The sequence below is a fragment of the Salmo trutta genome, chromosome 4 (assembly GCF_901001165.1).
Source record: "Salmo trutta chromosome 4, fSalTru1.1, whole genome shotgun sequence".
Classification (NCBI taxonomy): Eukaryota; Metazoa; Chordata; class Actinopteri; order Salmoniformes; family Salmonidae; genus Salmo; species Salmo trutta.
The window spans coordinates 50,524,587-50,549,855 of NC_042960.1; the positions used below are offsets into that span (position 1 = coordinate 50,524,587).

General features: G+C 44.4%; 1 protein-coding gene across 3 annotated transcripts in view; it reads right to left on the reverse strand.

Moving 5' to 3' along the window:
- LOC115192524 (glypican-5) overlaps positions 1 to 25,269 on the reverse strand; it is a 136,438-nt gene that overhangs the window by 86,465 nt on the left and 24,704 nt on the right. For all 3 annotated transcript variants that reach the window (XM_029751137.1, XM_029751136.1, XM_029751138.1), the window contains exons 3-4: positions 4,106 to 4,809; positions 106 to 263 (exon numbers count right to left, since the gene is read on the reverse strand). In XM_029751137.1, the coding sequence (XP_029606997.1) occupies positions 106 to 263; positions 4,106 to 4,809 (862 nt within the window). The remainder of the gene's footprint in view (positions 1 to 105; positions 264 to 4,105; positions 4,810 to 25,269) is intronic.

Consider the following 25,269-nt stretch of genomic DNA (forward strand, 5'->3'; position numbering starts at 1 on the left):
CAAATACATGTTGGGGGACAGAGTGGAACACAGCATGCCAACCAGCTACAACACCAACCACTCTAAGGCAGCTGACCAGACACTATGGCCGCCTCTCTCTCTCACCTCCTGGTATGCGACAAGTGGTCCAGTGTGACCTCAGCTGGGGAGGATGTCATCGCCATCGAGGTCGGGGAGGTACTCACAGAGGTCATGACCTTCAGGGTGGAACGTATGCTTGTCACTGACGGAGTGTCTGTGAGAGGCCCACATACTTTATCAACCTAAGAGAGAGGGATAGGAGAGAGGGGTGGAGAGAGGGGTAGAGAAGGAAATTAGACAGTGTGTGAAAAAAGAGGGCACCCATTACATCCCTAACAGAGTCACTCTACAGTTTGTGAGAACACAATGATCAGAAGCTTTTGCAGATGTGCAGGGCTCATGCTGTGGAAATCATCAGTGACACAACGGAGATTATTCTTGCCTAAAACCAGAACGAACACAGAACTATGATACTGCACAGAGAAGAATGATCCAGTCGCTAGACAACTGATATCACCAGGGGCCAGTGGATATGCAGATGCTGCTATGGTGTTGCATTTTTCTTTCCTTCCCTCTTATGACTTATTGTCCGGATGCTGGCGGGGGCAATGGAAAGAGAGAGAGAGAGAGAGAGAGAGAGAGAGAGAGAGAGAGAGAGGAAGAGTATGAGCTGACGTTAAAGACGTCAGCAACCGGTGGCCTGCCCAAAGCGAAAAGCTGAGATAATGTATTCTCTCTCTCCCTCCCCCTCTCTCTCTCTCTCCCTCTCTCATATCCAGCCTTCTGTGTAGAGTAGCTGGGAGTGAGTTATAGGCCGATGTGACATGGATCCCATTTACCACTCCCACCCACACAGCTGTGGACAGGCTTTAAAGGCCCTCTAATGGAATTAGCTCATTTGGCCCCTGGACAGTAAGTAGGGTGCTGTGAAACAGTGAAATATGGACGTTTTCAGAAAGCTCTGCCTAAGCTCTGAGTTAGGCAGCATGCCCACATAAAGCTGGGACAAAACCAGTGAGACCAACAGAGACACACACTGCCTTCCCCAGAGATTAGACAGCAATCCAGCTCACTGACATTAAGGGTATGTGTGTGTATTCATGTGTATCACTTGTGAGAATGTGTTTGCATACATCTGGGAAATGTTCTCTTTTTATAAGAGGGAAGCCAAAGACCAAGGGTATCTGCTTGCCACTGTCACCCCTAATTGCAACTGTTGTCGGAAAGCTGGAGGGAAGATGTACTCAAGTGTGTGTGTGTGTGTGTGTGTGTGTGTGTGTGTGTGTGTGTGTGTGTGTGTGTGTGTGTGTGTGTGTGTGTGTGTGTGTGTGTGTGTGTGTGTGTGTGTGTGTGTGTGTGTCAGGCTCATTGTAATGGCTGGAATGGAAAAAAATGGAACAGCATCAAACACATCAAACATATGTAAACCACATATTTGACTCTGATCTATTCATTCCATTTCAGTCATTACAATGAGCCTGTCCTTCTATAGCTCCTCCCACCAGCCTCCTCGGTGTGTGTGTGTTCCTATAGAAGTTTATTTGTCCAGAGATTAGCCACAGAAATGTTCTCATCACTCTGTCCCAGGCCCTGAGTTTCAAAGCATTGTGGGATAGGGTTGTCCAGTCAGCATGAGGAGTCTTTGTCCAGAGTTGGATTTGCATTCTGGAGGGCAGGCTGTGGTCCGCCTACAGACACTTTCTGAGGGGGATTCACTGGGGCTCTAGACGGCTGGACAGGACCAGAGGCAACCCACTGAATAGCTGGCAGATCCTTTAGGAAGCCTCAAAACAACTCAATGCCAGACCAGAACACAAACACACAGTTTAAAACCCACAATTCTGCAGGACAAAGAGTATGCTCATGCTAATAAAGTGAACTCTAACTCATCAAAAGACTGCCGGAGCTTGAGTGACATCACCAAAGCGCCCCTGCGTCCCGTCAATCAAGATCTCTTTAGAGCCCCTGCCACCCCGTGCCCCAGCCAAACTCTGGCTTAGTTCCTCCAAAGCTTTCAGTATGGATTCTAAGGATTGATAAATCCTTTATAAATCACTAATTGCAGAGCATTTTCACTTAAATCAACTGGATGTATTCATTACAATTCTGAGATTCTTAATTACAATAGTAATTGCAACGCTACAGCAATACCTGGTGCAAGAGTTGAAAATATTGCTGAAATGTGAAAGAATGTTAGTCACTATCTGTGTTAGGTGGGCTTTTCTGAAGTCTATCGTCATTCCAGTATCTCTCCTTGCTAAGTGTTTTGGACACCTACTCTCCTCTCCACCTTGTTGCATTTTGGCAGAGAGGGAGTGATTGGCAGGCTGTGGTGGGAGGAGGGGGGGGAAGAGGGAGGTAAGGTGCATCTGCTCTGGCCTGCTGCAGCTCCTGCTGCGTCAGGCACCTAGATACACTTAACTAGATAGGCTAATGGATTGTTTGTATGGATGTGCTGAGGAGGCAATTCTCCCCATGCCAACTGGAAACCTGGTCCAACAAACGATGTCACAGGAGGAAGACAAGGAGAGGAGAGAGGAAAAGAGAGAGCTAGGCCCACATCTCGTCAATCTGGTAGTCTGGTACTTTCATCATGCATAAGGTAATAAGATACTCGGCTGTCTTCCATCTTACTGTAGGAGGAGGTTTAACGCCACAGGAAAGACATGCAGCAGGACATCTAGAAAGATAATCCCCATAAATTATAAACACTTATAAACACACCTGTACACATGCCTCTGTGTGGAGATGGAAAACAGTTGAGGAGGAGCAGGAGGAGGAGGAAGAAGAGGAGGAAGAGGAAGAGGAGGAGGAAGAGGAGTTGAAAAGGAAGAGGTTTGTGAAGGTGACTGAATGAGTCATATGACCGAATGAGTCATCGTTGCCTACTCCTTCCCTTCCCATCTCTGGGTCCAGACCACAAATGCCAGCCCTGGGGGTAACCTGAGACCCAGCCATCCTAGCCATGTTGAACCAGCGAATGAGCAACACTTGATCCTGGGGGTGGCAGGCAGACTGTAAATACACTACTACAATGACAATGTCAGTAACAGAGAGGAGTGCTGATGGGATGGGGAGGGATGCTGGCCCCCACAGACCCCCACTCCTGTCCCCCTAAAATCTCTGGCCCCCACAGACCCCCACTCCTGTCCCCCTAACCACTCTGGCCCCCACAGACCTGCCACTCCTGTCCCCCTAGCATCTCTGGACCTCACAGACCCCCACTCCTGTCCCCCTAACATCTCTGGCCCTCACAGACCCCCACTCCTGTCCCCCTAACATCTCTGGCCCTCACAGACCCCCACTCCTGTCCCCCTAACATCTCTGTACAACATAAACAGGTATGTGTTATATAGTGTAATCTTTCATGTCTCATTATCTTAAAGTCAATTATAATCATATTCATAACCACAATCTAATCAGGCCCACAGTTGTCATCATTACCATAATCCTACCTATCATCGGAGCTAGAACTTAATATTCAAGCCTGTTAAACTAAATCACTCAGGAAAAACAGCTAGAATCAGATATGAATCTATGTCTTTCTACACCACAGGTTCTCTTTTGTGTCAGCAAAGAGATAATATCCTATCTGTCATTCTAAGTAAAAAAGTGTATTGTTTGCTTGGCCCACTGGGATACATTGAGCTTTGGTGGAATTTAGCAAATTCTTCCTCCTCTCTTCTCTTGTCCCCTGCTTTACAAGTACCAATAAACCTGCCAGCCTCCCATCTCCCAGCCCCTTGAGTCCAAAGCCAAGAGAGAAGGTCCATGCCAGCCTCATGCCCCCCAGCCAGGCATCCACTCAGCCACAGAAGCCAACCACAGAGCTGCACAGAAGAGTCTTGAGAGTTCTTTTGTGGGTGTCATTAATAGAGAACCCAAAGACCTAAGAGAACAGGTTTTATATGACAGATGAGACCTACCAAGATTATTTTTGTTGCATGTGTCCTGTGATGTAAATGAATGGTGTGAGGGATGGTCATGTGCCCAAGTGGTGTCATCATGGGCCTTAAGAGGTGTGTCATATTAGTACAGTCCTATGACAGGTGAAGTATGAGTGGTGGGTGAGGCACTGACTCACGATGGCGCTGATGCGTGGCCCGTGCAGCTGTGCGTGCAGGATAGCGTCATTGACGTGGTTCCTGATGCCCTGCAGAGCCAGCTCCAGGTCGTGGCCTTCAGCCAGGGCCCCTGTCAGTTCCTGCAGCAGGGCCACGTAGCGCCTCCAGGGCCCGTCCAGCTCCGAGAGCCCTACCAAGCAGCCCCGCATCACGTTCAGACACAGTCCTCCACACGGCTGGATCAGGGTCAGGCCCCTGCAATGGGGGCAGTACTGCATCCTCACCAGAGCCCGCCCACACTCCCTGGCAAGCCCCGCCCGCTCTGTGGCATTCAGCACCTCTGCCCCTATCACCAGCGCCTGGCTCAGTGCCCGTCCTGCGCTCAGAGCCCGGGTCAGCCCCTCGACCAGGACACGAGGGTGGGACCCAAATGGGTTGACATCCTGGCGTGTCATGCGCAGACACTCGCTGTGCTCAGAGGAGGGTGGGGCCGAGGCCAGCCCAGGGTTGACCAGACGCCGGTAAACCAGCGGGAAGAGGTTGTCGTAGAAGCGGTGCACAGAGCGCTCCATGGAGGTGTTGCCGTCTCCTCCCAGGAAGAGAGAGAGGTCGGAGAAGAGGTCTGCCACCAAGGGGCGAGCGTCCTGGGAGAGTGGCTCATAGGCACTGTCAAACAGACCAGTGGTCAGGTTTAGAGTGAAGGATAGCAGAGACTGGAACGCGTCTGTACAAACAGAGAGAGAGAGAAAACGAGAGACAGAAGGGATGGTGAAAACACATTATAAAAATAAATGTTCTAGTCTTTTATGTTATGAAAGGGATAAAAAAATAAAGCTTTTCTTCTTGTGTGCATGTTCCTGTGAAAGGTATGCTCGTGTGTGTGTGTGTGTGTGTGTGTGTGTGTGTGTGTGTGTGTGTGTGTGTTTGGCAGATACAGTATATAGAGGGATTATCTACACACTGAGAGGTGAATGAGAACTTCTAGCCCTCTACATACCGACCCATAAACCAGACATCTTGTCATTGCTTAGTGATAAAGGAAATGGACAGGTGACCAGACACTTGGTGGTTCCAATTAAAGCAGACCAATCACTCAGCCTTGGCTGGGAACCTGTCTGTCATGCACTTCCATTTGGCTGATAGCTGCTACTGGCCACCGCCAGCATGGAAGACAGGCATTAAAGCCTATGATGGGTTAGATATACAGTACAGTATACTGCCTAGTATAGCTTTCACTGGGTGAAAGTCCCCCCATCAATACAGAGACTGAGACATTTTAACTGGAGCATTAGCTAATACTGCCATCAGTACATAGGCTTGGCCTATTGAAAGTGCTCAAACATAAAAATGGATTTGCCTACAGATATATATTTTGTTTATATACATCATGGAGAAACATACTGAATATACAAAACATTAAGGACAAAATATTCCATGACATAGACTGACCAGGTGAATCCAGGTGAAAGCTATGATCCCTTACTGATGTCACTTGTTCAATCCACTTCAATCAGTGTAGAAGAAGGGGAGGAGACGGTTAAAGAAGGACTTTTAAGCCTTGAGACAATTGAGACATGGATTGTGTATCTGTGCCATTCAGAGGGGGAATGGTCAAGACAAAAGATTTACGTGCCTTTGAACAGGTTATGATAGTAGGAGATGTCACAAAGTGCTTATACAGAAACCAGGCATAAAACCCCAAAGAGCAAGCAATGCAGATGTAGAAGCACGGTGGCTAGGAAAAACTCCCTAGGAAGTCAGGACCCTAGGAAGAAACCTAGAGAGGAACCAGGCTCTGAAGGGTGGCCAGGGTGGAATGCTTTTGACAACTTGTAGAGCCCATGCCCAACAAGTTGAGGCTGTTCTGAGGGCAAAAGGTATGTGGGTTGGGGTGCAACTCAATATTAGGAAAGTATTCTTAATGTTTTGTACACTCGGTGTATATGAAGTTAGGATATCATAAAAGCACTTGGTCGCTCTAAAACAACCTTACTGTAGGCGACTCAGCAGAAGCCTAGTCCACGCCTTGAATTACAGCAGTCTATAATAGACTTTGCAGCTTTCATTTGAAACAGACCCATAAATGAGAGAATTTCACAATTAACAAAATGAACATCATTCAAATGAATCATTATAAAGTCTGATTAAGGAGATGATGGTGGATTTCTGTGCTTAGGCAAACACTTTTATTTTTTTATTTTTTTTTTCACCTTTATTCATCTACAGTTTAGAAAGAACCTAGGCCCTGGTGAACTGCTTGACTGGGCATTCCCTGGCTGGAGAATCTGTCAGGGTTAAAGGAAAACTCCACTCAAAAACTATCTTTGGTATTTGTTTCATTAGTCCATTGTTGACTAAATACATCATACGGGATGATTTCTGTATTTTGAATGTCACATATCTTGAAAACTTGATTGCTGACAAGCAAATCATTTTGGGACTATGTCAACAATGGTCTAATGAAACAAATACCAAAGATAATTTTGAGGAATAATTTTCCTTGAAATTGAGAAACCCTGGTACTATTCCTGGACCCCATGCTGAGTAATAGGTGTCTGTAATAATGCTCTGTAACACCTTACTTGAACCATGGGTCATAAGTGTGTAATGCATTTATAAAGACAGCATGACATAAGGTCTTGGTAATTCATGACCAATGTCCTCTAGGACAATCTGTCTCTGCTCTCTCTCTCAAACCCCTAACCCCTAATCCGTCTTCCCAGGATGTGGGGTTTAGTAAAAGGGAGGGGGATGAGGGGGTGGAGGAGGGAGACCAACAGGTGGAGCTGCAAGGAGTGTTCGTTTGGTGACATCATCATCACTGTCATTCAACTACTTAGAATTCACAAATGTGTAATCAAAGTATTCAAGTTCAACATATTAAATGACATAGGTGAAGTAGGCCTACCAGAAAACATTGTCAATGCAATACATTACCACTAATGGAGTTAGCTTGTGGGGAACGGGATGACCACATTGAAAGCTTCTATGATGTTGCAGTTGCCAGATATTTCCCATTGAGTAATGAGCAATTGGAATGCAGATGGGAAACCAGGCAAAATGGTTTTTACTGTTCAAAAGCTCCACAGAGAAAACTAAATTCACTGATGGACTTTTACCCTCCCACACACATATTCATTTGAGAGAATGACACATTACTGAAGCATACTCAGACATTAGGCATCTGCACACTTGTATATGGCTCTTTCTATATACTAGGATACCAATGAGGATTCCCTACGCTGGAAAACTTGATACAGCTGTCACTGATAATAATCTGCAAAAAAAAATTATGTAATTAAAATATAACACGGAACACACATACAAAGGTATGTGGACACCTGCACGTCGAACATCCCCCCCTTTGCTGCTATAACAGCGTCCACTCTTCTGGGAAGGCTTTCCACTAGATGTTGCAGGGACTTGCTTCCATTCAGCCACAAGAGCATTAGTGAGGTCGGGCACTGATGTTGGCGTTCCAATTCATCCCAAAGGTGTTCGATGGGGTTGAGGTCAGGGCTCTGTCATTCTTTATATGGAGATTGCATGGCTGTGTGCTCAATTTTATACACCTGTCAGCAACGGGTGTGGCTGAAATAGCCGAATCCACTAATTTGAAAGGGTGTCTACATACTTTTGTATATATAGTGTAGCTATATTCAATCACATTCAAGAGTTGATTTAAAACTTATGTTTAACACTTTCTCATAGTTGGAGTCTTGACGAATTTGTGCAAAATCATGTTAGACATAAAACATTACTTTTCTGGCCTTGCATTTATGGGAGTGTAAGTTGTCGTTATAATCATATATTAAGCATGAATCAGTTAAATTAGACATTGAACTTGACCCTTGAAGAATCCTAGATCTAGCTGCCGGGACAGTTTTTTTGTATAGAGATCTCAGAAATGCAGTGTACATAAGTAACATTTTGTGTCTCCTTATGCTACAGCACGTGTCAAAACACAAGGCCTGTTGGCAGTGGCGACCAGTCATTTAGCAAAAAATAGGCTTTCCTCTTTTGCATGTTATTTTGGCATTAATACGAGTCACATATCAGTTTGCAAACAATGTAAACAAATATATATAATTGAGTTAATAAAGCTGCATACAAACATGGTCTCATTTTTGTTTTGTTGAGTAAGGCAGGTCCAAAATGCATGTGTTTCAGCCCAGCTCAGTGCTGTCTGTGGTGCTGGGGCAAGCCAGCAGAAAATACGGAGCATTGCGCCGTGACTGGCTCAGTGTTCTGTCATTCATGGGGAAACTACGTCACCGTGAAGTTTAAGGGGAGACCTTGAAAATTCTAGCTCTTTGGGTGCTGACATAGAGTTACATTAGAAGTGCCCATCCAAGAAGGCTCAAGGTCATTGGCCACAGATAAAATGACATCAAATCACGTTATATGTACAGTAGCTTTGATTGGACTGATCATGTCAACATCATACTTTCAAAATCTTAGCTAGCAGTCATCATCAATAATCAAGTCAACAATCTCCTGGCAAATCCTTTTCATCCTTGTCATATGAAGAGAAATAATGAAGAGAAATTATAGATACAACGTATCGGTGCTCATCGGCCATCAGACATAAACATTACACAACAAGTTGGAAATCGCAAATTCAACAATGAGTGGTTTGGAAGGAAGTGAGAATAGCACAACAAGGTGAGTCGAAAAATGTATTGTATGCTGCTGCATAAATTCTGTAATATGCCAGGGAGATATGTATACTGTAGCTAAGAAAGTAATACTAAGTATATGTTGTGTAGTAAGCTGTTAGTAGCCCATGTGCCTCACACTAATAATTTGGTCCCTTTTCCCCTATTAATTTTGCCAACTGTTCCGACTTGGTGGTGCACATGTAGCCTATAGCCTGTTTTAGAGAAATGTAATGTTAATCATTGAATATTGTAAGAGCTTTCATTGTCTGCTTATATGCCCCCGTTATTTATCCTACAGTTCTGACTTGGTGTACAGGGAGAATACTGTAAGAACGGCCCATGCTCGCTCATTAATGTCTTAATCGGAATTACGGATTGCCTCTTATCCGCTCATCGTTCCCTTATGGCATAGTTTGTCCATTTCAATTGTCAGTAGAAACCACGTTTGTTTAAACAAGTCAGCCATATCAGCAATGGTTTTTAAAAAGGCAGTAAATAAGGCTGAATTAACTGTTTCGCTGCCAGACAAGCCTCCGCTGATGGCCAGGTGTAGCAGTGGTAAGGTGTTGGGACTGCTGTTGGGACTCTGCTGTTGGGACAGCTTTATGTAGGCCCTAACAGTTTTTGGGCACTGTTTGTCACCGTTATAGTGCATTGTTTAGTGTTGTGTTGTGTGGTGGCTTTGCTGACATGTATAATTTTTTATATATGTTTTGTTTGCCCCACCAAGATTTACATGCTAAAATCGCCACTGCCTGCGGGACGATTCCGGTCCGTGACACATCTGGCCAGCGCAATGAGTTGCGCTGGCCAGATGTGTCAATTCAATTCATTTTGGCCCGCTTCCATACCACCCGCCATGCGCTGCACTTCAAGTCACAGCAAGCACTGCCAACATGCTGTGCATTGCCACACACGCACCCCTCCTCCGACCCACACACAAGCCAGCCAGTGCCCTGTCATATCATCACTAATGGTACTGACCAAATCTTCTACGGGATCAAAAGTTGAAACATGTTGTAGGTTAAATGCACATGCCAAGTTTCAGTTTCAATGGGTCATTGCTCTAGCCTACAGAAAATGTCATCCTGGTTGTCAAAAAGTTATACAATACAGGATTCACACGTGGGTATAAATTACTACTAAAGGACACACAAGCCAGTATAAAAGAGTCAACAGTTGAGTCATCTACTTCATGAAATTACAGCCTGATGCGCTTGCATGGGTGAATTCAAAGTAATTTGTGTTGCTTACAGCACGCTGCGGAGGGAAAGTGTACAGACATACCACAGTCCTAGCTAGGCTACTAAAATGTTGCAGTTTGGGTTTTTAAAGCTTGGCAGTGAATGAATAACCAAAAAACTAAACCTGCAACTAAAAGCAATGTAAAGGAAAACATATAGCCTATTACAGCAACATTTGAGCAGTAGCCTAGGCTGGTTACTCAACAACAATACATTTTGCGTGCACCATACAGCAATGCTGCGTTTAACCGCAATGGTGATCGATGCAATGCAAAAAATATATATCATTTACGTTTAAATGTGACAACAGTCTAGCTACGTTTTTGTTATTTGGAGTTTAAAAGTTGATTAGGGTCGCAGCATGTAATGCACATCTGCAAGCACAGCAGCAAAGGCTGGACAAACATTATTTCTCTCTTTTGTTTTAATAAGTACAGCATCCTACCAGTGTTGTGTTCGAGACCAAATAAAGCGAGACCATTCAAGATCAAGACCGGAGAAAATCGAGTCTGAGTCAAGAACAAGACCAGCGGGGGGGCGAGACAGAGTTTTAAGACCGAGACCGGGAGGGGGATAAGGGGTCCGAGACCAGGTCAGAAAAATGCCAATCCAATTCAAGACCATGATTGTAATTTGGTCAAATCACCAGCATAATAAGAGTTCAAAATGTCCTGTATTTCTGTGTTCATATTTCAGAAGAACATACGGATTCTTTAGACATTCAGAATGGTGAGAAAAAAAATTATGCTGAGGGAAAATAGAGCCACTCTACGAATTATTACTAACCCGAACACAGTGGGGAACAATGAGGGCCTTCTATGCCTTCAGAGAAGGGCTAAGGATTTATAAAAATAATAATAACAATAATAATTGCAATTATTGTTTTCAATGACATTCTGATTTAATCTCTTCGGTTTTTGTTGATTAGGAAAGATTAACCCTTTCCTTTTTTGAAAAAAAAACGTGGGGGTCAAAACCTGCCCTGAATGACGGGTCGCTACTGCTCCTACATGAGTGTGCAGGTATTACCGTTGCTGTCCTTTCAGCATCACGAACCTGTCACACACTGAAGGCCTAGGTCCAATAGGTTTGTCACTGCTCAAACATGTCTATAATAGATATAAAGACTGTTCAGGTATTAATGTTTCAAGGAGTGTGTATGTTTGGCCTGGTGAAGAGGTTTTATGCACTTAATTACTGGAAGCTGATAATTATTCGTGTTTTACTACGCTGGTCTCGGCTGGTCTCAGAAAGAAATTATGAGTCCTCACTGTCCAAGACCTAGTCAAGACCGAGTACAAATGTATCCGACACCGAGACATGACCGAGACACTCAAAATGTGGTCTTGAGTACTGTAACACTGCTATGTACATACTGTAACTGGACATTATGATTGGACATTATTCTTTCAAATAAAACAATGGCCAGTTTGATCGCAAACAAACATAATAGGCTTTGTCTGGCCAACAAATTTGTTGTGTTTTTTCAATATGGCCCACGCCCTGATTTAGTTCGGCACCCCTGTGCCACAGGGTGGAAACAGTTTTCATTGCCACACAAATCCCCCCAAAATAATACCATTGCAAAATGAGAGTCACCTTACCTTGATACTTAAAAACTAAATCAATACTGTCATTAATGTGGCTCTTCAATAATTATGCATAATACTTGCGCATTTGGTATTGAGCTGTTTAATTAAGCTGTGATATTTTCACCCATCATCTGATCCAGGAAGGAATTTTCTGATTGACAGTCAAGTGATGAACAGCTGTTGTGATAGCGCATGCGATGCAACAACAGCTCAAGTGCTGGAAAAAAGCAATTCGCAAGGAATGTCCAGAATATGTTGTTCTCATTCGTTACGCAAGTGAAGACAGTTGTGCCTGGATCCATGATGGATCTAATATCCCTAGCGAATTGATGTTGATCATCTGTTGTTGTCTGCTTGATTTACGGTGTCATTAGATTTAACAGAGAAAGCATCAAGGTAATGAGTTTGTGTTATCATATACAGAACCAGTCAACAGTTTGGACACACCTACTAATTCCAAGGTTGTTCTTATTTTTACTATTTTCTACATTGCAGAATAATAGTGAAGACATCAAAACTATGAAATAACACATATAGAATCATGTAGTACTGCACACTGCCCTAACCCATCTGGACGAGGAAAACCTATGTAAGAATGCTGTACATCGATTACAGCTCAGCATTTAACACCATAGCACCCTCCAAACTGGTCATTAAGCTGGAGACCCTGGGTCTCAACCCAGCCCTGTGCAACTGGGTCCTGGACTTTCTGACGGGCCACCCGCAGGTGGTGAGGGTAGGAAACAACATCTCCACCCCACTGATCCTCAACACTGGGGCCCCACAAGGGTGTGTTCTCAGCCCTCTCCTGTACTCCTTGTTTACCCATGACTGCATGGCCATGCATGCCTCCAACTCAATCATCAAGTTTGCAGACGACACTACAGTGGTAGGCTTGATTACCAACAACGACGAGACGGCCTACAGGGAGGAGGTGAGGGCCCTCGGAGTGTGGTGTTAGGAAAATAACCTCACACTCAACGTCAACAAAACAAAGAAGATGATCGTGGACTTTAGGAAACAGCAGAGGGAGAAGCCCCCTATCCACATCAACGTGACAGTAGTGGAGAAGGTGGAAAGTTTTAAGTTCCTCGGCGTACACATCACAGACAAACGGAAATGGTCCACCCACACAGACAGCGTGGTGAAGAACACACAACAGCGCCTCTTGAACCTCAGGAGGCTGAAGAAATGTGTCTTGTCCCCGAAAACACTCACAAACTTTTACAGATGCACAATCGATAGCAACCTGTCGGGCTGTATCACAGCCTGGTACGGCAACTGCTCAGCCCACAACCTCTCTCCAGAGGGTAGTGCGGTCTGCACAACGCAAACTACCTGCCCTCCAGGACACCTACACCACCCAATGTCACAGGAATGCCAAAAAGATCATCAAGGACAACAACCACCTGAGCCAATGCCTGTTCACCCTGCTATCATCCAGAAGGCGAGGTCAGAACAGGTGCATCAAAGCTGGAACCGAGAGACTGAAAAACAGCTTCTATCTCAAGGCCATCACTAACATTGAGTGGCTGCTGCAAAAATACAGACTCAAATCTCTAGCCACTTTAATAATTCATAATTGGATGTTATAAATGTATCACTAGTCACTATAAACAATGCCACTTTATATAATGTTTACATACCCTACATTACTCATCTCATATATATATATACGGTACTCTATATCATCTACTGCATCTTGCCTATGCCGCACGGCCATAGCTCATCCATATATTTATATGTACATATACTTATTCATCCCTTTACACTTGTGTGTATAAGGTAGTTGTTGTGAAATTGTTAGATTACTTGTTAGATATTACTGCACTGTCGGAACTAGAAGCACAAGCATTCTGCTAACCATGTGTATGTGACCAATAAAATTTGATTTGATATGATTTAGTAACCAAAAAATATACAGTTGAAGTCGGAAGTTTACATACAGCTTAGCCAAATACATTTAAACTCCGTTTTTAACGATTCCTGACATTTAATCCTAGTAAAAATTTGCTGTTTTAGGTCAGTTAGGATCGCCACTTTATTTTAAGAATGTGAAATGTCATAATGATAGTAGAGAGAATTATTTATTTCAGCTTTTATTTCTTTCATCACATTCCCAGTGGGTCAGAAGTTTACATACACTCAATTAGTATTTGGTAGCATTGCCTTTAAATTGTTTAACTTGGGTCAAACGTTTCGGGTAGTCTTCCACAAGCTTCCCACAATAAGTCGGGTGAATTTTGGCCCATTCCTCCTGACAGAGCTGGTGTAACTGAGTCAGGTTTGTAGGCTCACGCTTTTTCAGTTTCTCAGTTCTGCCCACAAATGTTCTGTAGGATTGAGGTCAGGGCTTGGTGATGGCCACTCCAAAACCTTGACTTTGTTGTCCTTAAGCCATTTTGCCACAACTTTGGAAGTATGCTTGGGGTCATTGTCCATTTGGAAGACCCATTTGCGACCAAGCTTTAACTTCCTGACTGATGTCTTGAGATGTTGCTTCAATATATCCACATAATCTTTCATCCTCATGATGCCATCTATTTTGTGAAGTGCACCAGTCCATCCTGCAGCAAAGCACCCCACAACATGATGCTGCCACCCCCATGCTTCACGGTTGGGATGGTGTTCTTCGGCTTGCAAGCATCCCCCTTTTTCCTCCAAACATAACGATGGTCATTATGGCCAAACAGTTCTAATTTTGTTTCATCAGACCAGAGGACATTTCTCCAAAAAACTATGATCTTTCTCTCCATGTGCAGCTGCAAACCGTAGTCTGGCTTTTTTATGGCGGTTTTGGAGCAGTGGCTTCTTCCTTGCTGAGCGGCCTTTCAGGTTATGTCAATATAGGACTCGTTTTACTGTTGTACCTGTTTCCTCACAAGGCATCTTCACAAGGTCCTTTGCTGTGGTCCTTGGATTGATTTGCACTTTTCGCACCAAAGTACGTTCATCAATAGGAGACAGAACGCGTCTCCTTCCTGAGCGGTATGATGGCTGTGTGATCCCATGGTGTTTATACTTGCATACTATTGTTTGTACAGATGAACATGGTACCTTCAGGCATTTATAAATTGCTCCCAAGGATGAACCAGACTTGTGGAGGTCAACAAATTTTTTTCTGAGGTCTTGGCTGATTTCTTTTGATTTTCCCATGATGTCAAGCAAAGAGGCAGTGAGTCTGAAGGTAAGCCTTGAAATACCTCCGCAGGTACACCTCCAATTGACTCAAATGATGTCAATTAGCCTATCGGAAGCTTCTAAAGCCATGACACTGTTTTCTGGAATTTTCCAAGCTGTTTAAAGGCACAGTCAACTTAGTGTATGTAAACTTCTGACCCACTGGAATTGTGATACAGTGAGTTACAAGTTACTATGATAATGATTCCAAGATGGCGTAGCAGTTCAGACGTCCTGTCGTGTCCCGTGTATATATATATATATATATATTTACATATTTTTTCTTCACTTATCTTTTTACATTTTTTTTTATTCTAAATACTCAACCTCAAAGCACTCTCCTGCAACCCGCCTCATCAATTTAAAAAAAAAAGAAAGTATTATTTACCTCATCTGAATTCCACGACAGAAGCTAGCCAGAGGTTAGCCATTTTCACTGGCTAACGTTGAAGTTCAGCTAGCTACGGTTAGCTGTCCTCAGCTATCCATTAGCTCGAAAAGCTATCGCCAGTTTTTGTACAGCGCGACTCAGACCAGAGCATATCGGACCTATTCTCTCTCCTTTCCTCGATTTCTACCGCAGGCTCTGGACATTTACACCTGGATCTTGCAGCTAACTAGCTGCTACCTGACTGACTATTGGCAACGTCGGTCTCGGAATTAACACACACTATTACGGAGCTAGCTAGCTAGCCAGCTGAAGAGTTCCGTCAGCCACTCGTGGGCTATTCCTGAGCTAGCCAGCTGAAGTGTCTCCTGGGCTACAACTCACCTATCCTGACCCGTTTTACTGCCGATGCGGAGCCCCATTGGGTCTTCACGACTGGATCACCGACGTTATCTGCCCGAGGGAGTTGTCCAACTGGCCCCTCCGTCGCGACGTAACCTGATCGCCCATCTGCGGCCAGCTAATCGTTAGCTGTCTTTTCGGCTGCGATCTGAATAGGTCTGTCGGACACTTTTCTTGGGCCACTATAACTAACTATTTTGCCAACTTGGACAGGTCCCCCCTTCCACACGGAACCCCACTAACCCACAGACGGAAACGCACGAGGCGGCTAAAAACAGACCTCCCTCCCATCTTCCACCAGCTTGCTACCTATGGCCCGGCTAGCTGTCTGAATCTCACTGGACCCTCTGATCACTCGGCTAAGCATGCCTCTCCTTAATGTCAATATGCCTTGTCCATTGCTGTTCTGGTTAGTGTTTATTGGCTTATTTCACTGTAGAGCCTCTAGCCCTGCTCATTATACCTTATCCAACCTCTCAGTTCCTCCACCCACACATGCTATGACATCTTCTGGTTTCAATGATGTTTCTAGAGACAATATCTCTCTCACAATTACTAAATGCCTAGGTTTATCTCCTCTGTACTCACATCCCACCATACCTTTGTCTGTACATTATACCTTGAAGCTATTTTATCGCCCCCAGAAACCTGCTCCTTTTTCTCTCTTTTCTGGATGTCACAGACGACCAATTCTTATAGCTTTTAGCCGTACCCTCATACTTATTCTTCTCTGCTCCGCTGGGGATGTAGAGGTGAATCCAGGCCCTGCAGTGCCTGGCTCCACACCTACTCCCCAGGCGCTCTCTTTTGATGACTTCTGTAACCGTAATAGCCTTGGTTTCATGCATGTTAACATTAGAAGCCTCCTCCCTAAGTTTGTTTTATTCACTGCTTTAGCACACTCTGCCAACCCGGATGTCCTAGCTGTGTCTGAATCTTGGCTTAGGAAGTCCACCAAAAACTGTGAAATCTTCATCCCTAACTACAACGTTTTCAGACAAGATAGAACGACCAAAGGGGGCGGTGTTGCAATCTACTGCAGAGATAGCTTGCAGAGTTCTGTCCTGCTATCCAGGTCTGTACCCAAACAATTTCTACTTTTAAAAATCCACCTCTCCAAAAACAAGTCTCTCACCGTTGCCGCCTGCTATAGACCCCCCTCGGCCCCTAGCTGTGCTCTGGACACCATATGTGAACTGATTGCCCCCCATCTATCTTCAGAGCTCGTGCTACTAGGCGACCTAAACTGGGACATGCTTAACACCCCAGCCATTCTACAATCCAAGCTTGATGCCCTCAATCTCACACAAATTATTAATGAACCCACCAGGTACAACCCCAAAGCCGCAAACACTGGCACCCTCATAGATATCATCCTAACCAATGTGCCCTCTAATTACACCTCTGCTGTTTTCAACCAAGATCTCAGCGATCACTGCCTCATTGCCTGCACCCGTAATGGGTCAGCGGTCAAACGACCTCCACTCATCACTGTCAAACGCTCCCTGAAACATTTCAACGAGCAAGCCTTTCTAATCGACCTGGCCCTGGTATCCTGGAAGGATATTGACCTCATCCCGTCAGTAGAGGATGCCTGGTTATTTTTTTAAAATGCCTTCCTCTCCATCTTAAATAAGCATGCCCCTTTCAAGAAATTTAGAACCAGGAACAGATATAGCCCTTGGTTCTCCCCAGACCTGACTGCCCTTAACCAACACAAAAATATCCTGTGGCGTTCTGCATTAGCATCGAACTGCCCCCGCGATATGCAACTTTTTAGGGAAGTTAGAAACCAATACACACAGGCAGTTAGAAACGCCAAGGCTAGCTTTTTCAAACAGAAATTTGCTTCGTGCAACTCCAACTCTAAAAAGTTCTGGGACATTGTAAAGTCCATGGAGAATAAGAACACCTCCTCCCAACTGCCCACTGCACTGAGGATAGGAAACTCTGTCACCACCGATAAGCCCACTATAATTGAGAATTTCAATAAGCATTTTTCTACGGCTGGCCATGCTTTCCACCTAACTACCCCTACTGCATTCAACAGCACTGCACCCCCCACAGCTACTCGCCCAAGCTTCCCCCATTTCTCCTTCTCCCAAATCCATTCAGCTGATGTTCTGAAAGAGCTGCAAAATCTGGACCCCTACAAATCAGCTGGGCTTGACAATCTGGACCCTTTCTTTCTAAAATTATCTGCCGAAATTATTGCAACCCCTATTACTAGCCTGTTCAACCTCTCTTTCGTGTCGTCTGAGATTCCCATAGATTGGAAAGCAGCTGCTGTCATCCCCCTCTTCAAAGGAGGTGACACTCTTGACCCAAATTGCTACAGACCTATATCCATCCTACCCTGCCTTTCTAAGGTCTTCGAAAGCCAAGTCAACAAACAGATTACCGACTATTTTGAATCCCACCGCACCCTCTCCGCTATGCAATCTGGTTTCAGAGCTGGTCATGGGTGCACCTCAGCCACGCTCAAGGTCCTAAACGACATCGTAACCGCCATCGATAAGAAACATTACTGTGCTGCCGTATTCATTGACCTGGCCAAAGCTTTTGACTCTGTTAATCACCACATCCTCATCGGCAGACTTAGTAGCCTTGGTTTCTCAAACGATTGCGTCGCCTGGTTCACCAACTACTTCTCTGACAGAGTTCAGTGTGTCAAATCGGAGGGCCTACTGTCTGGACCTCTGGCAGTCTCTATGGGGGTACCACAGGGTTCAATTCTTGGGCCAACTCTTTTCTCTGTATACATAAATGATGTCGCTCTTGCTGCTGGTGAATCTCTGATCCACCTCTACGCAGACGACACCATTCTGTATACTTCTGGCCCTTCTTTGGACACTGTGTTAACAACCCTCCAGACGAGCTTCAATGCCATTCAACTCTCCTTCCGTGGTCTCCAACTGCTCCTAAACACAAGTAAAACTAAATGCATGCTCTTCAACCGATCGCTGCCTGCACCTGCCCGCCCATCCAGCATAACTTCTCTGGACGGTTCTAACTTAGAATTTGTGGACAACTACAAATACCTAGGTGTCTGGTTAGACTGTAAACTCTCCTTCCAGACTCACATCAATCATCTCCAATCCAAAGTGAAATCTAGAATTGGCTTCCTATTTCGCAACAAAGCATCCTTCACTCATGCTGCCAAACATACCCTCGTAAAACTGACCATCCTACCAATCCTCGACTTCGGCGATGTCATTTACAAAATAGCCTCCAATACCCTACTCAACAAGCTGGATGCAGTCTATCACAGTGCCATCCGTTTTGTCACCAAAGCCCCATATACAACCCACCACTGCGACCTGTATGCTCTCGTTGGCTGGCCTTCACTTCATAATCGTCGCCAAACACATTGGCTCCAGGTCATCTACAAGACCCTGCTAGGTAAAGTCCCCCCTTATCTCCGCTCACTGGTCACCATAGCAGCACCCACCTGTAGCACGCGCTCCAGCAGGTATATCTCTCTGGTCACCCCTAAAGCCAACTCCTCCTTTGGTCGTCTCTCCTTCCAGTTCTCAGCTGCCAATGACTGGAACGAACTACAAAAATCTCTAAAACTGGAAACACTTATCTCCCTCACTAGCTTTAAGCACCAGCTGTCAGAGCAGCTCACAGATCTCTGCACTTGTACATAGCCCATCTTTAATTGAGCCCAAACTACTACCTTTTCCCCTACTGTATTTATTTATTTTATTTATTTTGCTCCTTTGCACCATATTATTTATATTTTAACTTTTAACTTTCTTCAAACTACAAATCTACCATTCCAGTGTTTTTCTTGCCATACTTTATTTACTTTGCCACCATGGCATTTTTTTGCCTTTACCTCCATTATCTCACATCATTTGCTCACATTGTATATAGTCTTATTTTTTTCTACTGCATCATTGATTGTATGTTGTTTTACTCCATGTGTAACTCTGTGTTTTTGTATGTTGTCGAACTGCTTTGCTTTATCTTGGCCAGGTCGCAATTGTAAATGAGAACTTGTTCTCAACTTGCCTACCTGGTTAAATAAAGGTGAAATAAAAAATAAATAAAAAATAAATAAAACAAGTGAAATAATCTATCTGTAAACAATTGTTGCAAAAATTACTTGTGTCATGCACAAAGTAGATGTCCTAACCGACTTGCCAAAACCATTGTTTGTTAACAAGAAATGTGTGGAGTGGTTGTAAAACGAGTTTTAATGACACCAACCTAAGTGTATGTAAACTTCCGACTTTAACTGTATTTTATATTCCTTAAAGTAGCCACCCGTTGCCTTGATGACAGCTTTGCACACTATTGGTATTCTCTCAACCAGCTTCATGAGGTAGTAACCTGGAATGCGTTTCAATTAACCTGTTTAATCTAGGGGGCAGTATTGAGAATTTTGGAAAAAAATATGTGCCCATTTTTAACTGCCTCCTACACCAACTCAGAAGCTAGAATATGCATATTATTGTTCAGGTTTGGATAGAAAACACTCTGAATTTTCTAAAACAGTTTGAATGGTGTCTGTAAGTATAACAAAACTCATATTGCAGGCAAAAACCTGTGAAAAATAGATTTAAAAAAAATTGAATTTTGTGACTGTACTATTTAGTGTCATTGTTTTATAGATACCATAGTGAGAAAGGATTCAGTTCGCAACTCCTAAGGCTTCCACTAGATGTCAACGATCTTTATAAAGTTGTTTGACGCATCTGTGATGAATACAGACCGAATTAGAATGCTTACAAGTTGACACGTCATCACTTCATTTTTTGCGCCTGCGCATAAATCTGAGAAGTGTCTTTGTCATAATCGTTTATTCTAGACACTTGATAGGTTGTGTGAAAATATTACTGATGTTTACTGATGTTTCACGTTAAAAATGGACCAAAAGATTAATGCTAAACAACGTTTGACATGTTTAAACAAACGTAAATAGATTATTTACTAGGTTTTCTTTAGCTTTTCGGCGTGACTTTACACTGCCCACCTCATTTTGTGGGAGCCTACTGAACGCTAACTATTTGGACATAAATTATGAACTTTGTCAAAAGAAACCACATTTGTTCTGGACCTGGGATCGCTGGCAGCGCCTTCTGATGGAGATAATCAAAGGTAAGGGGATATTTAGAATGTTATTATCGATATTAGATGATGCTAATGCTAACTGTATAGCTTAGCTTAGCTTATAGCTTAGCTTGCTGTTGTTAGCATAGTACCCAGTTTATTGCAAAATGTGATTTCCCAGTAAAGTTATTTTGAGATCTGGCCATTCGGTAGCAATTACGAGATGATAATATATTATTCTTTGAATGACAATATTATAATTTACCAATGTTTTCGAATAGTAATTCCGTGATTTGTAATGCTGGATTCACTGGGAGCATTCGAGCCGAAAAAAATTCTGAATTTCACCGCGACTGTAAATGCTGTTTTTGGATATAAATATGAACTTGATGGAACTAAAAATGCATGTATTGTATAACATAATGTCCTATGAGTGTCATCTGATGCAGATTGTCAAAGGTAAGTGCATAATTCTAGCTAGTTTTCTGTCTGTTGATGCCCTTCTTTGAAATGGCTAAACATTACACACAGCTATTGTCAATGTACTCTCCTAACATAACCTAACTTTATGAATTCTCCGTAAAGCCTCTGAAAATCGGACAGCGTGGTTAGATTTAGGAGATATATCTTTCAAATGGAGGAAAATAGTTGATTATTTGATTATTTGAAATGATTACTCTTGCAGTTTTGAATTCCCCGCCATGGTCACATGACAATGAATCCCAATACCGGGATAAGATCGGGATAAGATCCTCAACAGGTTCAGGTGTGCCTTGTTAAAAGTTAAATTGTGGAATTTATTTCCTTCTTAATGTGTTTGAGCCAATCAGTTGTGTTGTGACAAGGCAGGGGTGCTATACAGAAGACAGCCCTATTTGGTAAAAGACCAAGTCCATATTATGGCAAGAACAACTCAAATAAGGAAAGAGAAACGACAGTCCATCATCACTTTAAGACATGAAGGTCAGTCAATCCGGAAAATGTCAAGAACTTTGAAAGTTTCTTCAAGTGCAGTCGTAAAAACCCTCAAGCACTAGGATGAAACTAGCTCTCATGAGGACCGCCACAGGAAAGGAAGACCCAGAGTTACCTCTGCTGCAGAGGATAAGATAATTAGAGTTACCAGCCTCAGAAATTGCAGCCCAAATAAATTCTTCAGAGTTCAAATAACAGACACATCTCAACATCAACTGTTCAGAGGAGACTGCGAGAATCAGGCCATCATGGTCGAATTGCTGCAAAGAAACCACTACCAAAGGATACCAACAAGAAGAAGAGACATGCTTTGGCCAAGAAAGACGAGCAATGGACATTAGGTCAGTGGAAATCTGTCCTTTGGTCTGATGAGTCCAAATGTTAGATTTTTGGTTCCAACCACCGTTTTTTTGTGAAACGCAGAGCAGGTGAACAGATGATCTCTGCATGTGTGGTTCCCACCATGAATCATGGAGGGGGTGTGATGGTGTGGGGGTGCTTTGCTGATGACACTGTCAGTGATTTATTTAGAATTCAAGGCACACAACCAGCATGGCTACCACAGCATTCTGCAGCAATACACCATCCCATCTGGTTTGCACTTAGTGGGACTATCATTTGTTTTTCAACAGGACAATGACCTAATACACCTCCAGGCTGTGTAAGGGCTATTTGACCAAGAAGGAGAGTGGTGGAGTGCTGCATCAGTTGATCTGGCCTCCACAATCACCTGACCTCAACCCAAATGAGATGGTTTGGGATGAGTTGGACCGCAGAGTGAAGGAAAAGCAGCCAACAAGTGCTCAGCATATGTGGGAACTCCTTCAAGATTGTTGGAAAAAGATTCCAGGTGAAGCTGGTTGAGAAAATTCCAAAAGTGTGCAAAGCTGTCATCAAGGCAAAGTGTGGCTACTTTGAAGAATCTAAAATCTAAAATATATTTTGATTTGTTTAACACTTGTTGGTTACTACATGATTCCATATAGGAGTTCCCACATATGCTCGAGGTTAGCTAGCCAGCTACATTTTCAAACAAAGTCAACAACACAGCCACTGCTAGCTAGCCAACTCTACCAGCTAGCAGTACCGTATCATTTTAGTCAATAAGATTTTTGCAACATAAGCTTAACTTTCTGAACATTCGAGATGTGTAGTCCTCTTGTGTAGCTAGCAGGACTGACTTTGTGTTAGCTAGCCAACGTTTAATTACTTCTACATTATGAAAGGAACTAGACACGGACACGAATGATCCATTGGTAGTTTGTTTTAACCAAGTATTGGTGCTAACCGTGTGTTATTGGATGCTAGCATGCTAGTTAGCTATGGTGTCATAGGATACGGTGCACTGGGTGAGTTTCGCGGAAGAATACTGTACCAAGTTATCTAGCTGAATAAACTAAGTTTGAGCCTATTCCTGGAAACATTGAACCACTGTAGTTTACATCAATTATAATTTCTAAAGTGCAAGTTGGAAGAGTTATATTTGAGTGTTTCAGTGAAAGGTTAGTGAGGCAGGCCCTGCTCTCTCGCTTCCCCAGTTGTTTAGTTCATTTTCATTCCAATCTCCTTTGCATTAGCGTAGCCTCTTCTGTAGCCTGTCAACTATGTGTCTGTCTATCCCTGTTCTCTCCTCTCTACACAGGCTATACAAACGCTTCACACCGCGTGGCTGCTGCATTTACATTACATTTAAGTCATTTTGCAGACGCTCTTATCCAGAGCGACTTACAAATTGGTGCATTCACCTATAATATCCAGTAGAACAACCACTTTACAATAGTGCATCTAAATCTTTTAAAGGGGGGGGGGGTTAGAAGGATTACTTTATCCTATCCCAGGTATTCCTTAAAGAGGTGGGGTTTCAGGTGTCTCCGGAAGGTGGTGATTGACTCCGCTGTCCTGGCATCGTGAGGGAGCTTGTTCCACCATTGGGGTGCCAGAGCAGCGAACAGTTTTGACTGGGCTGAGCGGGAACTGTGCTTCCTCAGAGGTAGGGAGGCGAGCAGGCCAGAGGTGGATGAACGCAGTGCCCTTGTTTGGGTGTAGGGCCTGATCAGAGCCTGAAGGTACGGAGGTGCCGTTCCCCTCACAGCTCCGTAGGCAAGCACCATGGTCTTGTAGCGGATGCGAGCTTCAACTGGAAGCCAGTGGAGAGAGCGGAGGAGCGGGGTGACGTGAGAGAACTTGGGAAGGTTGAACACCAGACGGGCTGCGGCGTTCTGGATGAGTTGTAGGGGTTTGATGGCACAGGCAGGGAGCCCAGCCAACAGCGAGTTGCAGTAATCCAGACGGGAGATGACAAGTGCCTGGATTAGGACCTGCGCCGCTTCCTGTGTGAGGCAGGGTCGTACTCTGCGAATGTTGTAGAGCATGAACCTACAGGATCGGGTCACCGCCTTGATGTTAGTGGAGAACGACAGGGTGTTGTCCAGGATCACGCCAAGGTTCTTAGCACTCTGGGAGGAGGATACAAGGGAGTTGTCAACCGTGATGGCGAGATCATGGAACGGGCAGTCCTTCCCCGGGAGGAAGAGCAGCTCCGTCTTGCCGAGGTTCAGCTTGAGGTGGTGATCCGTCATCCACACTGATATGTCTGCCAGACATGCAGAGATGCGATTCGCCACCTGGTTGTCAGAAGGGGGAAAGGAGAAGATTAATTGTGTGTCGTCTGCATAGCAATGATAGGAGAGACCGTGTGAGGATATGACAGAGCCAAGTGACTTGGTGTATAGCGAGAATAGGAGAGGGCCTAGAACAGAGCCCTGGGGGACGCCAGTGGTGAGAGCACGTGGTGCGGAGACAGATTCTCGCCACGCCACCTGGTAGGAGCGACCTGTCAGGTAGGACGCAATCCAAGCGTGGGCCGCGCCGGAGATGCCCAGCTCGGAGAGGGTGGAGAGGAGGATCTGATGGTTCACAGTATCAAAGGCAGCAGATAGGTCTAGAAGGATGAGAGCAGAGGAGAGAGAGTTAGCTTTAGCAGTGCGGAGAGCCTCCGTGACACAGAGAAGAGCAGTCTCAGTTGAATGCCCAGTCTTGAAACCTGACTGATTAGGATCAAGAAGGTCGTTCTGAGTGGTCTAACCTGGTGGTCCCAGCGCGCACGACCCACGTGGAGTTCCAGGTCTCCGGCAGCCTCTGGAACTGACGTTCTGTGGCCAACAAGGCAGAGTTCATCTCAGCCTATGCTACCCTCCAGTCCCTCGACTTCTTGGCGCTGCCGGAAACATGGATTACCACAGAAAACACTGCTACTCCTACTGCTCTCCCCTCGTCTGACCACGTGTTCTCGCATACCCCGAAAGCAAGCATCTGGTCAGCGGGGTGGTGTCACTGGAATCCTCATCTCTCCCAAGTGGACATTCTCTCTTTCTCCCCTGACCCATCTGGCTATCTCCTCCTTTGAATTCCATGCTGTCACAGTCACTAGCCCATTCAAGCTTAACATCCTTATCATCTATCGCCCTCCAGGTTCCCTTGGAGAGTTCATCAATGAGCTTGATGCCTTGATAAGTTCCTTTCCTGAGGATGGCTCACCCCTCACAGTTCTGGGTGACTTTAACCTGTTTGGGATAGGGGGCAGTATTTTCACGGCCGGATAAAAAACGTACCCGATTTAATCTGGTTACTACTCCTGCCCAGAAACTAGAATATGCATATAATTAGTAGATTTGGATAGAA